This window comes from Mus caroli, unplaced genomic scaffold (assembly GCF_978045245.1).
Source record: "Mus caroli unplaced genomic scaffold, Mus_caroli_1 scaffold_1, whole genome shotgun sequence".
Lineage (NCBI taxonomy): Eukaryota > Metazoa > Chordata > Mammalia > Rodentia > Muridae > Mus > Mus caroli.
In genome coordinates this window covers 62,069,783-62,083,952 of record NW_028227256.1, presented here as the reverse complement: position 1 = coordinate 62,083,952, position 14,170 = coordinate 62,069,783, and the positions used below count along the sequence as shown (strand labels likewise).

At 38.0% G+C, this 14,170-nt stretch overlaps 1 protein-coding gene across 7 annotated transcripts in view; it reads right to left on the bottom strand.

Moving 5' to 3' along the window:
• The window catches only part of Pikfyve (phosphoinositide kinase, FYVE-type zinc finger containing), a 98,812-nt gene that overhangs the window by 48,590 nt on the left and 36,052 nt on the right, over positions 1-14,170 (bottom strand). For 5 of the 7 annotated variants that reach the window (XM_029476086.2, XM_029476064.2, XM_029476073.2 and 2 more), the window contains 5 exons: positions 13,867-14,005; positions 9,451-9,608; positions 6,831-6,942; positions 5,403-5,550; positions 4,725-4,892 (listed from right to left, as the gene is read on the bottom strand). In XM_029476086.2, coding sequence (XP_029331946.1) covers positions 4,725-4,892; positions 5,403-5,550; positions 6,831-6,942; positions 9,451-9,608; positions 13,867-14,005 — 725 coding nt within the window. The remainder of the gene's footprint in view (positions 1-4,724; positions 4,893-5,402; positions 5,551-6,830; positions 6,943-9,450; positions 9,609-13,866; positions 14,006-14,170) is intronic. The other 2 variants (XM_029476091.2, XM_029476096.2) reach the window with 1 other exon arrangement.

Sequence of the window (14,170 nt, the reverse complement as noted above, 5' to 3'; positions counted from 1 at the left end):
CACTCTGTAGACCAGGCTGGCCTTGAACTCAGAAATCCGCCTGCCTGTGCCTCCCAAGTGCTGGGATTAAAGGCGTGCACCACCACTACCCAGCTGCATTAACAACTTCTATGTGAATATTCCACAAAATTTTTTCCAAGTTCATTTCCAAGCCAATAAATTCACCCTTCCAGCCAGGAAGCAGAGAATATATTTTATTTAGAAAACTAAACTACACCATAGGCAAGATATATATAATTTGTTTCTATATTTGTGTCAGAAAAAAGCAATGTCAAATTCTGTTAATTCAATTAATGTATTGTTATTTAAAAGCCCTACTTCTCATACTAAAACTTAAATCTCAAATTCCAGAAATTAGTTTTCCCCTCTCATTATAGAAAAATTTAAATCCACAAAAAGTCCTGTATACTGTCCATTTAGATATAGCAACTGTTGAAAACTTATAATATCTTACTTCTCTATATATCTGCACATGCTTTTAAATTTACCCTGGGACTAAAAAGTGGCTCAGGGCTTAGTAGCATCTGCTGCTCTTCCAGAGGACCTGAATTTGATTCCCAGCACTCACGAGATGGCTCACAACTGCCTATAATTCCAGTTCCACAGCTCCTGACACCCACACTCACAAACATACACACATACAAGTAAATAAATAAATTTTGAAAGTAAATGACTTCAAGTTACTCACAAAACGTTGCAAGTAGCACATCAGTATGCATCGGTTTAAAACAAGGGCACTGCTCTATGGCCACCTGATTCTTTACATAACAGTGAAAGCAGTCAATACTGTAACAATCACAGAACCGATCCATATTCAAATTTATCTATTTGCGCAGTATCTTTCAAAAACATGTTCCTGAACATTGGACCCCACCACATGGAATCTGCTTACCATGCCCCTTATTCTCTTTCCACCTACAGCAGATCTCCAAGTGTCTTTTCACGGTAAGGAATTTTCAAAAAGACAGGCAAATGGCCGATGCAATGCCCCACATGCTAGGTCTGATCCAGTGTTTCTTTCCACAGGATATTTAACTGGCTCCTTAATCACGTTTTCTATGCATGGAAAATCCACTCAAAGGACTCACAGAGCCATGGCTTTCATCTAGGTCTCAAAGTCTTGCTACTAACGTTATAAGAGCACTGCAGAATCTTGCTTGCAACATAAAATACATTTTAATACCTGGGCTCGATACTCAGCACCCATATGGTGCCTTTCAACCATCTATAACTCTAGTTCATGGGGATTCACTGCCTTCTTCTGGCATCCACAGGCACCAAGCATACATACACATGGTATACATAAATACATGCAGGTAAAACACTAATATACATTTTTTTAAAGTAAATAAAAAATGTTTATAAATATTTAAAGTGTCACAAAGTGCTTGCCACCCAGGCATGAGAACCTAAGTCCAGATCCCAAGTATTCATCTATAACAGGTGAATTTAGCAGCACAAGCCTGTAATCCCAGCACTAAGGAAGTACAAACAGGAGGGTCCCTGGGGCTTGCTGGCCAGCTAGTCTAACCAAACCAGTGAGTTCTGGGTTCACCTTTTCTTAAAAAGTAAGGTGAAGAGCAAAAATGAGGAAAATACCCAGTGTTGACCTTTTTTCTCCTCCATACATGCATGTAATACACGCATACACACACACACACACACACAGAAAGAGAGAACCTCTTATAAGCATATGCCCCACAACACACACACAAAGTGATGAACAAATTGACTATAGCCATACAAAGTTCTATAGCATAACCTAAGAGCATCCTCTTCCAGCTGGTCTCAAACGGATATTGCTCATTTTAGTATTTCACACAATCAATCAAGCAAGCTACACAACTCTGTGACAACATTCATAACAGTACTGCTAAACTCCTACAGTTACAAACATACTATGCTTTGCATATTTCCATTCAAAAAAAACCAAAAGCTCACAGTGGGCAGAATCCTGGGTGTCAGAGGCCAGCAGGAGTGGAGAGAATAGGGAAGTGTTGGTCAAGGGTAGGAGGGCTCGGTTAGGTAGAGAAACTGAGATGCACTTTACAGTCTGATGACTGCAATTAAAAATGCGTAGTAGATATTTTAAAATTACAGGAAAGTAAATCTTGAATGTTTTTGTCACACACACACACACAAGGTTGGTTCCTAAGGTGCCAGATGTTACCTGGTTTTACTGACTCATTCCTTTTATGTCATTGCATCACTTTGTTCCATATAACTAATACAAATATAATTTATGACTATGTGAAGAACCACAATGAAACCCATTATCCCATACTATCAATGTGCTCCAGTAAGTATTGAACAAACTTGACTATAGCAGAGCCCTATAGGTAGTAGTGGTGCATGCCTTTAATCCCTGCATTTGATTTGAGAGGCAGATGCAGGCAGATTTCTCTGAGTTCAAGGCCAACCTGGTTGACAGAGTGAGTTCCAAGACAGCCAAGGCTACACAGAGAAACCCTGTCCCAAAATACCAAAAAATAAGGGACTAGAGAGATGACTCCGGGGTTTAAGACCATTGGCTGTGCTTCCAAGGAACCCAAAACCCACATGGTAGCTCATAACTGTCTATGTAACCCCAGTTCCAGGGGTTCTGACATTCTCACTCACACAAACAGACATCCAAGCAAAACATCAATGTGTATAATAAATAAAAGGAAAAAGTGTCATGCCATCTAGCAATACAGTAGTCTACACTCCTACTCCACAGGATTCTTTAAAGACTAAATTCTAGCTTCTTGATCACAGATACAACTTCTTTTAACCAGCTAGCATACAACCTACCTCCACCTAGGCAGTTACTTGTACTAACAATGCACTCTGTTTCCTTATTCTCTTGAACTTCATTTCTCCTTATCCATATATCTCTCCGGATAAGATCAATTTTGACAGAGAAATACATCTACTTCTCTAATAACTTGAATTTTTTTCTTTCTATGACAACTGGACTCTGATATCCTTGATCCTTACTCCAACCTTCAGTACAATGTCGATTTTTGCAATTCTGTCATTTTCTTAACAAGTATGTGCCCTTCTTTCAGATTTATCTGCGCATGGCAGTTGCTGCTCATGACTCTTACCATTTTTTAATGATTTAAAACCAGAGTTTCCAAGAAGAATGATGGGTTTTTCAACTGCAGGAACTTCTCCTTTTATTTTCCAGAGAGTTATACTGAGGTTGGCTATAAAAATGTCACTTTTGAATCCTCCAGTTCTACTCCTCACCTAACATTTTCAGTTAGGTTTCCTAAAGTAAATGTGTGCCAGCTCAGCAGTATAAATTCTATGATGAAGGGTTACTTTTTTCAAAAATTTCCAAACATGCTTAACATTCCAAGAGGTAAAATCATCAGCAAACAAGTATACTTCACACTCTGCATTCAGCAAAACAGACCTGCTACCATGCATGCTCAGAGGACAATGTCCTGTCACGACATAGTCTACTGCTGACATACACCTCTATTAAAAGCCTAATCCCCTCATGTAACTGCAGTATACTGGATCCTCACAGGGTCAGGTCTGCGTCACTGTCCTTTACACTCATCCAGATCTTCCCCATCGTTTCTCAAACTTCTATACTAAAAGGATCCCCATCACCATATGGATTTTATACTCAGTGGCAATCAAATCTGTTTTCTCTCCCTCTTTCTCAATACATTATTTCTTAAATAAGCAGCACTTTTTACTATCGTGATTGCCTTAACTGACATTTTATCACATCTTGATAATAGCTTACATTAATGATTATGAGAAATTTGTTGAGGAATATTTCAAGTTATAAAATAAACCCAAAGGCCTTTTATGTTATTTTTAAGTTTAAAGTAAAGAATAGCAAAGAGTTAGACAAGCATTTCAGAAGCAATTCAGTTTTAGAGAGTTAAAAGTTTAAAATTCAAACTCTAGGTAAAATTCAGTACTTGATAACAGAGGTTTTGGTTATTATTATAATGAACTGTCATAATTAATTACTTATTTTATTTTCTTTTAAAAATGGTATATTTGGGTTTATAATTTAAATTAGTTTCTAATTGCATCTAGTAATATACAGCTCATTTTTTAAAAGGAGCAATCCATCTATGCTGCTATGTTAAATGCTAGAAATGGTTTGCTCTATCTTTCCTTTTACATTGTGATTTTAGTTTTGGGTTTTTTTTTTAATGTGGTCATTAGTACTTTTGAGTTCACAAACTAAGGCATCAAATAAGACAACTAAAATTACAAAGGAATTCATTGTTTACTAGAGAAGAAATTTTAAAATAAATGTAATGAACATGAATGGAAAATTTCCCTCAATCTAAGTTCAAAAGTCTACACTGTCTTAAAGAAACTGTTGTTACAGAATAGAACAGGCAAAGAGGCTTTGTGATGTTAAATGAAGAAAAGACAAAAGACTAGAGCAGAACATCCATGTTGTAAGTGCAAAGAACTGCCACCTTGGAAGTTGCACATTATGGGAACAGCACTCAGAAGAGTTCCTTTTAAAAGACTATACTTTAAACTGGGCATGGCAGTGCAAAGGGTTAAAATAAGAAATAAAAAGAATCAACCAAAAAGGTGTGGGGAGGAGTACTGGGGGTTGGCAAGAAAGGGTGGAACAAAACCCACTCCAAATCCCTCAGCCTTATGGGACAGAGGAAGCCAGAGGACAGGCTGTAATGAGATTCTAGGGCCCAGCTTTTCAGCCTGTTTTGAGTCCAGTTGTGACTACCTCCTACCTTTTTGGTCAGCAGGGTGAGGGGGCACATGTGGGTACTTGGAGGGCTTCTTGATATGGAAGTTCACGTTGTCCAGCTCCACGTTCAGGCTGATAGAAGCGGCTGAGTCACTGTCCACTGTGGACTGGAAACTGCTGACTGAGGTGCGCTTGCTAGGACTGGCAGAATCTTTTAGTGTTGGGAAAGGGAAAGAAATACAGGGAGAGGGGAGTAAAAAATGGGTTTTATCAGGGCATTGGAGGAAAGGAAAAAAATTTTTTTAATATACAAGCCCAATGTGCAATACCAAAATGGATACAGTATTTTCATGTACTTCTAGGTAGACTTAATAAATTTAAGCAGATTAAATTTAAAAGGAATTTTTAAATGAGGAAATAAATTGGAGGTTCTGCAGAGAGAAAGTCTGATACCACAGTGAAGATATAAGAAAGCTGCCTGCTGAGATATTAGCTGGAGTTATTTTTAAGCTGCTGCAAACTACAGACTAATACAACACCCAGAAATGAATGTCAGCTGACTAACAAACTGGTTTCTTAAGAAAATACTGTATCTAAGACAAGAATCACTATCAGATGTTTCCATCAAGTGAGAATCTTAAATCATAAACAAGACAAGCATTTTACCATACCAACACAGCAATAAGCCATAAAAACTAAAGCATTAGAAAATCAAACTTACTAGCCAAATTATCGTCACCTTCTTCAGCAATCTGTTCTGTGTCACTGTCATCAAATTTTATGTCTTTAAACCAGGATGGCTCGGAGTGTCCTTCCACAGAGTTCACGGAGTCACTGTCTGGAGAAGGTGTCTCAGAAAATTCTGTACTCTGAAAAGACCAAAGCACAGCAAGCAACTGGCTCTCAGTGACACTAGTACATGATAAAGAAGGCATGGCCTATAGTTCTACTCAATAAATTGGCAAAGAAACAACCAAATAACAAAAACAAAAAAAGGTGCAGAGCAGTTATCATATTGATAACCACTCTTTTTTTTTTTTTCCTGGTTTCTCAAGACAGGATTTCTCTGTGTAGCCCTGGCTGTCCTGGAACTCACTCTGTAAACCAGGCTGTCCTTGAACTCAGAAATCTGCCTGGCTCTGCCTCCCAAGTGCTGGGATTAAAGGTGTGCGCCACCACTGCACAGCTTGATAACTACTCTTAAAATTAGAATTTTCGGGCTGGTGAGATGGCTCAGTGGGTAAGAGCACCCGACTGTTCTTCCAGAGGTCCAGAGTTCAAATCCCAGCAACCACATGGTGGCTCACAACCATCCGTAACGAGATCTGGCGCCCTCTTCTGGAGTGTCTGAGGACAGCTACAGTGTACTTACATATAATAAAATTAGAATTTTCACTAACTACAGAACTTAAATAGCATTTTACAAATGAACATTTCTCTTATACATGTTTGGCATGGCTTCACTTCATCCTTTAGTTCTGAGTAAAGATAGCATTAAATGTGGTCTAACCCTGGCAACTCTGGAACCCCCTAAAAAAAAAAAAAAAAAAATTTTATAAATTATATCATACCTCTATGATGTAATTTGTCATTTCTAACTATGGAGCTCCTAGTTGTCCACAAGGTTCCCAGTCTCATGTGGGGAGGGAGGGGTACGATCATATGTGTATATGTATTTATTATTTTACACAAACCAGAAATTAAAGAATTGTATCTTTTTTTAACTTATCTATAAATAATTTTCATTCTCATAAAGAAAAAAAGAAATTTAAGCATTTGGTCATTAGTGTACAACTTGTATACCAAGAGTCAAAACCTAACTCAACAACTAATGTTAAATTTTCTAATCACTTTATTATAAATACTTCACTCCCTTTTAGTTCTAAAAATACAGAGAGTAAAACTGAACAGCATTAAAATTAAATGACAAGTAACTAAGTACCAGAAAGCCAAGTTTAAGCAAAGCCACACCACTGTTAGATCCTAAAACTGGGTAAGTCAATAGTGGAATGGTTCCCTAACATTGAATCTCATAAGTATTAAAAACAGAATCTTTGGGTGATTGGACTACTTTTTATTCCCACTGATGAAAACACAACTTCAAAATAAGCTACTACCGTTCTCATTGGCAGTATCACTACAAGCTTACCTGAAGTGGTCTATACAACGCATATTCGTCCCTGAAAAGCTGGTCATGATGACTAACACAATCCAACCAACGTCCATCAACCATTGCTTGTCCAATTGCTATAGCTTGTGCCCTAAATCAAGACCAAGAAAATTGAAATTTTAAAAGGTTATGCGGAATAACTGTATAGGTACATAAAAAAACACATCTTCATTTTTTAATCATTTCTAATTAAAGAGAAACTGTCAAATGGTCTTTAGATAAGTAAGGGATAAAAAGAAAACTTGAAACAAATTAAACTCTTCTAGGTACCAAAGCAGAGAACCTATTAGTAAGGTAGCCCTTTACGTAGCCCTTGTTTTTTTTTTTTTTTTTTTTTTTTTTTGGTTTTTCGAGACATGGTTTCTCTGTGTAGCCCTGGCTGTCCTGGCACTCACTTTGTAGACCAGGCTGGCCTCGAACTCAGAAATCCGCCTGCCTCTGCCTCCCGAGTGCTGGGATTAAAGGCGTGCGCCACCACGCTCGGCAGCCCTTGTTTTTAAACAAGCTAATTTTAACCTCAGTAAGCATTCACTGAGTACACAATGCATTCACACCCATCCTTAGCAAAGTAAGCAAAACTGAGAATGGCATGGTCCCTACATTCAAACAGCCTACAGTATCAATAAAAAAAAATAACATATTATAAATACAAAATATATGAAATAGATACATTAGTTTGTGATATTTCAGGAATTAATAAAATTCCTAGCCAACATTCAATACCCACGGCTTAGTTCAACACCAAACCATCCCCCTATTTGAAGCTAAGAGGTCCAAGTTTCAAAGAGACTCAATAATTTATCTAAAGATACAAACTAATAAGATACAGACAAATTAGAACCCCTCGGTCCCCTGTTGACAGCTTGTTTCTTCACCTATTTAGATATGTGGTCCTTCTCATGAGTGTGCGCTCATCCCAGCAAATATCAAAACCCAAGAGACAGCTTAACTTGAAAGGTGTAGTAGTCTGAGTGAGGATGTCCCTGTATGTCAAACACTCAGACACGCGAGTGCATGGCTCCCAGTTAGTGCTGTGTTCGGGGAGATTTAAGAAATGAAGCTTTGCTGAAGGAAGAATGTTAATGGAGGCCAACTTTCAAACGAAAATCTCTTGCCCTTCAACATGTATGCTCTGAGCATCCAGTTCTGTCACCATACCTGCTGCCTGTTGGCATGCTATTATTGTTGTCCCATTTAAAGGTTTTTTTGTTTGGTTGGTTGGTTTGGTTTGTCAGCTTGACACAAGCTAGAGCCATTTTAGAAAAGAGAACCTAAATTGGGAAAATTCCCTCACTCCTGTGGTCTGTGGGCAAGCCTCTGGAGCATTTTCTTGTCTAGTAATTGATGTGGGAAGGCCCAGAACACTACAGGTGGTCCTACCCCTCGGCAGGTGATAATAGGTGTATAATAAAGCAGGGTGAGAAAGGCTTGGGCAGCAAGTCAGTAAAGAGCATTCCTCTAAGGCTTCTGCTTCTGTTCCTGCCTCCAGTCTTGCTTGGGTTCCTACACAGACTTCCTCAGTGATGGGAGTGTGACCTGAGAGTTCTAAGCTGAAAAAAACCTTTTCCTCCACTAGCTGCTTTTGGTCATGGTGTTGTGTTTTGTTTAATTTTGATTTATTTCCATTTTTTGAGATTATAATTACATCATTTCCCCCTTCCCTTTCCTCCCTTCAAGTCCTCCCATATAACCCTCCTCATTCTCTTTCAAATTCATGGCCTCTTTCTTTCTAATTAATTATTGTTATACGTATGTATGGTGTTTTATAGCAATAGAAACCCTAAATAAGATACCTTTCATTATGTAATCTAACTCTTCTGTAACCTTATGCCAAAATAAATTCATTCTTCTATAAGTTTCCCTGGGCATTGTACACAGAAAGCAAACAGATCCTGCCTGTGATTTGTTTTATACATGTGTAATCTGTGTATGGACAGACATGGATTATGAACACAATCTCAATACAGGTTTGATGTTTACATTAGAGAATAGTGACAAGAAAATCCTTTGACTTTAGATTCTAGCTTTTCTAAGGGTCCATTTGAAAAATTACTGCATGTTATGTGTGTCTGTGTGCACATAGGTGCTCATATGTGGAAGCAGATGGAAGATAGAGAACACCATGGAGGGTCTTCCTCAATTGATTTCCACTTTACCTTTGAGACAGGGCCTCTTACTGAAATTGGAGTTCATCAACTACACTTAGACTAGCTCACCAGCAAGCTGAACCCCTGGCCTCTACCTCTCCAGGAATGTGCTGCTACACCCAGTTTTTCCATGGATGCTTTACCTCTTCTTATAGCATATGGTTCTAGAAATCCAACTGAGGTCATCAGACTTGGGAACAAGTGCTTTTACTCACTGATTCATCTCACTAGCCACCAGTCCTTGTTTTTAATATGGAAAACTGTGACACCAATCTGGTTCCTTACAGTCTCACCAAATGAAGTTAAAGAGCTAGTTCCCCCAAACCATCAAATCCCTAAAACAGCACCCTAACTCACAAAAAGATGTTACCTTTACATCTTCAAATATACATCCTAATCATTAATAAATATTAACTAATGAATAATTTCAAAACATTTTGAAATTAAAATACCTTGTAGCGATGTGTCCATTTCTGATTAGCCAGTTGACTAATTCCTTTCCTACAATGCAGTTGGGATGTGTTCTCAACCAGTAACGGTGATCTTGAAATTCCATCCCACTGGTGTGATGGCAGATTTTCTTCCACAGATCCTTTAACTGAGCACTGTCCTGCAATTACATCAAAAGCTACTAGTTACCCCTGAGAGGGATGCTGTGTTCTGTTCAGACACTGTCCTAGGTTCTAAGATCTTAAAAGGATCTCAGTTTGGATTTCTTCATAGGGCTCACTGTTATTAAGTTAAATGTAAATGGCACATACAAGGAAACAATTGAATTTGACTCATTAATTCCAAACATAACTTTTTTCTCTTCAAAACAAAAAGTGTTCTTTTTCAGTTGATGGCACATATTATTGGTCTCTTAGTTATGTGCAATATAAAATTCTTCTTTGGAGACAAGTCAGGGAAGACAAAGATAATAATCATTATGCGAACCTAAGATAATTATAGATTATGCACAGATTCTAGGCATCCTCCCCTATTTCAACTACTCAGTAAAGATTTCTTAAGAAAGTCATTGTTGAATAATTTCCTACCCCAGAAAACTTTCAATGATGTTCCTCAGTTATGAGTTCAAACCTAAACTTGTAAGAATGGGTGTTGGAACACAGTCCAAAACTGGAGCTGTATGAGAATTCTGAGTGTTTGTGAGAAAATTCCAAGAAAACAAGACACAAGTCTTGTGACAGCAGTTTCTTCAAAACATGGGATTGTTCTTAGAATGTGCTTTCGTGCTCCTCCCAGGGGCAGCAGATAGAAATGAGTTTATTTATTACAATGCCTATGGTTATTTATATGCCTGTACTAGCTAGTTTTGTGTCAACTTGACCCAGCTGGAGTTATCACAGAGAAAGGAGCTTCAGTTGAGGAAATGCCTCCATGAGATCCAACTGTAAGGCATTTTCTCAATTAGTGATCAAGGGGGAAAGGCCCCTTGTGGGTGGGACCATCCCTGGGCTGGTAGTCTTGGTTCTATAAGAGAGCAGGCTGAGCAAGCCAGGGGAGGCAAGCCAGTAAAGAACATCCCTCCGTGGCCTCTGTATCAGCTCCTGCTTCCTGACCTGTCTGAGTTCCAGTCCTGACTTCCTTTGGTGATGAACAGCAGCATGGAAGTGTAAGCTGAATAAACCCTTTCCTCCCCAACTTGCTTCTTGGTCATGATGTTTGTGCAGGAATAGAAACCCTGACTAAGACATATGCCTTTATGAAAAACTAAGATTTTGCTATATGTGGTTTGTTCTTGTGTGACTGTACACTTTACTCAGGTGACTCCTCTTAATCCTCAAAGTATAAATTGTCTGATGCTTTGAATAAAATTGGCTATTGCATGACACTTTAATCTGCCTCATTTATCAGCTCCATTTTCCCAGGTCCCACTGCCAGCTAGAGTGATAAAGAAATAGCACCTAGTACAGGGACCTGAAGTCACCCATGAGATAGAAGAGCAAGGCCCTTCACAGAAGGAGCTGAGAATGGGGCAGAACCCAGGAAAAGTTGTCTTATGTCAAGCTTGTACATCTTTTTTTTTTTTTTTTTTTGGTTTTTTGAGACAGGGTTTCTCTGTATAGCCCTGGCTGTCCTGGAACTCACTTTGTAGACCCGGCTGTACGTCATTTTTAAAGGAGGGACACAAATATTAAAATCATAACTATTTGACTGTTTGCAAGTTGTGACTATAATCTCTGGTTTCCAGAAGGAATTTTAAATGAAGAAATATGGGACAGAGACCAAAAGAACACTAATGGCATATAAACATGGGGGACCCTATACAATTTTGGGTCACTTGGACATTACTTCAAACTATTATAAAAATTATTAAGATAAGGAGGATATTAATCATGTGGAAGAAATGACTAATTCCTTCAATGAATATAAACTGGAGGACCAAACCTTAAAATTGGTAAAAGAGACAAAAACCTTTGGAACATTTATTTACACATCAAGGGCCATAAAATACTAACTGCTTATCTTATAAATCAGGGGTGAACCCAATGTCAACAATTATATGGATTTGATCTTTGATGTGTTATATTACCCTTAGGTAATAATAATTTTTTTTTTTTTTTTGGTTTTTCGAGACAGGGTTTCTCTGTATAGCCCTGGCTGTCCTGGCACTCACTTTGTAGACCAGGCTGGCCTCGAACTCAGAAATCCGCCTGCCTCTGCCTCCGGAGTGCTGGGATTAAAGGCGTGCGCCACCACGCCCGGCTAGGTAATAATAAATTTTTAAGAGCATTCCAGAACTCTATGGATTTGTCAAATTCCATTTGCAGATTATTAGGAAAAGATAGGAAGTTACTGTCCAGCAGGTAAGCAGTAAGTTTTCTCATACAGACTGAACTTGTGGTTACAAAACCTGTTACTCTTCTCCCATTCCACTGACAGACACTTATTTTATTGATGACTCATCTAAGGGTATAGAAAGCTTCATGGTCCAGATATTCATCATTTAATACTTCTTTTTCTTCAGCCCAGCAGGTAGTATTGACTGATCTGATGTTGTAGGATTATTTCCAGCAGTAGAAACTGCTTTAATTTTGCCTTCACATTTTGTTATGGTTTCATTACTACGGGAACTACAGCATCCACTTCAAACCCATATACATTTTTGTGTATTGCTCATACTCAGGCACATCTAACCTCGCTGGTCTAACTACAGAAGAAATAGACTATCTAATTGGGAAGGGGTATACATCTGTCACTGCAGATGGATCCACTCAAATATCATGGATTCCTCTTCAGCTCCTTTGGCCCCAGGCCATCAAGGACAACAGCTGAAGGCCAAAAAGCAGTGGGAGTCAGAAGTCAAGTCTGCCCACCTGGACCCAGGTTAGGCCCTAGCCCAAGGGAGAAGTTATTTTACACAGAACCCTATGTCACCTGAGAATCTCTTTCTGGCAATACTAACTGCTTTGACCTGTGTGTCTGCAGTGAGTGCCTCTGAAAATAGGTTATGTTGCTCAACCTCATTGTTTCAACTAATAGATCAGATGGATCCAGTTTGGGCTAACTTTACTAAGGACTCTGTTCATGCTTAACATGCATAACAGACTCCTTCATGCATCTGAAGACCAGAATGCATTTAATTTTCCTTTGGTATTTAAATCACTTCCTATTTGCACAGTACATCATAACATCCGTGCTCCTATTAAAGGGCAAATAATATGGGCTTACATTCTACAAGAGATCGGAACTACTCATATGGGTCTCTTTTCAAGCTATTCTGTAATTTTTCTGATCAATATACTAACATAACCAATAGTAATGAACACAGTTTTTTACCCCTGTTCTTTGTAGCTAAGTATTATACAATGCTCAATGACAACTAGATTTACCTATTAACATCTCAAGTCAAAACCATTCTGGATATACTGCTATTGAAAAAAATTTAAAAAGCAGAGATATCATAACACAGATTCCAACTTTAACTCTGTCTCAACTAATAAGTTCTACTTCTGACCATGGAAAATGCTTTGATCCCAAATCTGAACCTTTTGTCGTGCCTTTAAGAAAGATTCTCATTCTGCCTAATGAAACCAATTTCAGCCTCTGGAATTTCCTGACTCCATCATTGTTATCAACCTTTTTATTTTATTTCTTTAGGACATATAGCTGTGGCATACATTTTACACATTTTTATTATTAAAATATTATTTCAAAGCCGGGCATAGTAGTAGTACATGCCTTTTAATTGCAGTACTTAGGAGGCGGAGGCAGGTGGTTCTCTGTGAGTTCAAGGCCAGTATGGTCTACATATAAAGAACCAGGGCTACACAGAGAGGCTATGTCTCAAAAACAACAAAATAAATGAAATTATAAAACAAAATATTAATTCTTTCACTAGTAAGAATCTTCCCATTGATCTTACCTCTGCCTTTTGAATTATAACCTTTAGAACAAAAGACTAATTTTTCCTTTCTTTGAGTTGGTCTTAGAATTAGGTAAACGTTTTTCATATACATAAACTGAACAAAGAACCAATTATTATATAATATAAACATTAAGTTTCAAAGTTTAAGAAAACAACAATCTAACTTCAAGCTCAATTCGTGCATTAGATAAATTCTGATTTTAACAAATGAAAGAAAGAAATAGTAATTGAGTATGGAAAAAATATGCTAGCAAATAAAAGATTAAGCTAATGATTTCCCTGTTTAATGATAAACTATTTTTTTTTAGGACAATATCCCACTTAGCTCAAGTTGGTCTCAAACACAAGATTCTCCTGCCTCAGCCTTCCCAGATTATTTTACAGACATGCACACCAAACCCAGCTGACTCTCTTACATATGCGTGTCTTTAAGGGAATAAAAAGTCAGCATTCTTTACGTTCAAAACTAGCAACAAGTTAGATGCTGGACTGGTACCAGAAGAATTTTGCGTTCATCCTCAGTCGTCTCGGTCCTAATGTAGTTTCGGTTAGCCTGGGGACTGACAGATGTCTCATATGAAGGAACCATAGGAGAACCAGACCGATCCAGTGACAGATTAGTAATGCTGGCTGATCTAGAAATAAAAACAAAAATAAGATCACAATTTTAAGTTCATCTGAGAAATTTTAAGTTCATCAAGTGAAATTTTAAGTTCATCAAGTGAAAATTCATATTCCCATGTTTAGATGCCAGTGCTAAAGGAACTATAAATGTAGTTATGATCGCTATGTAGACGATC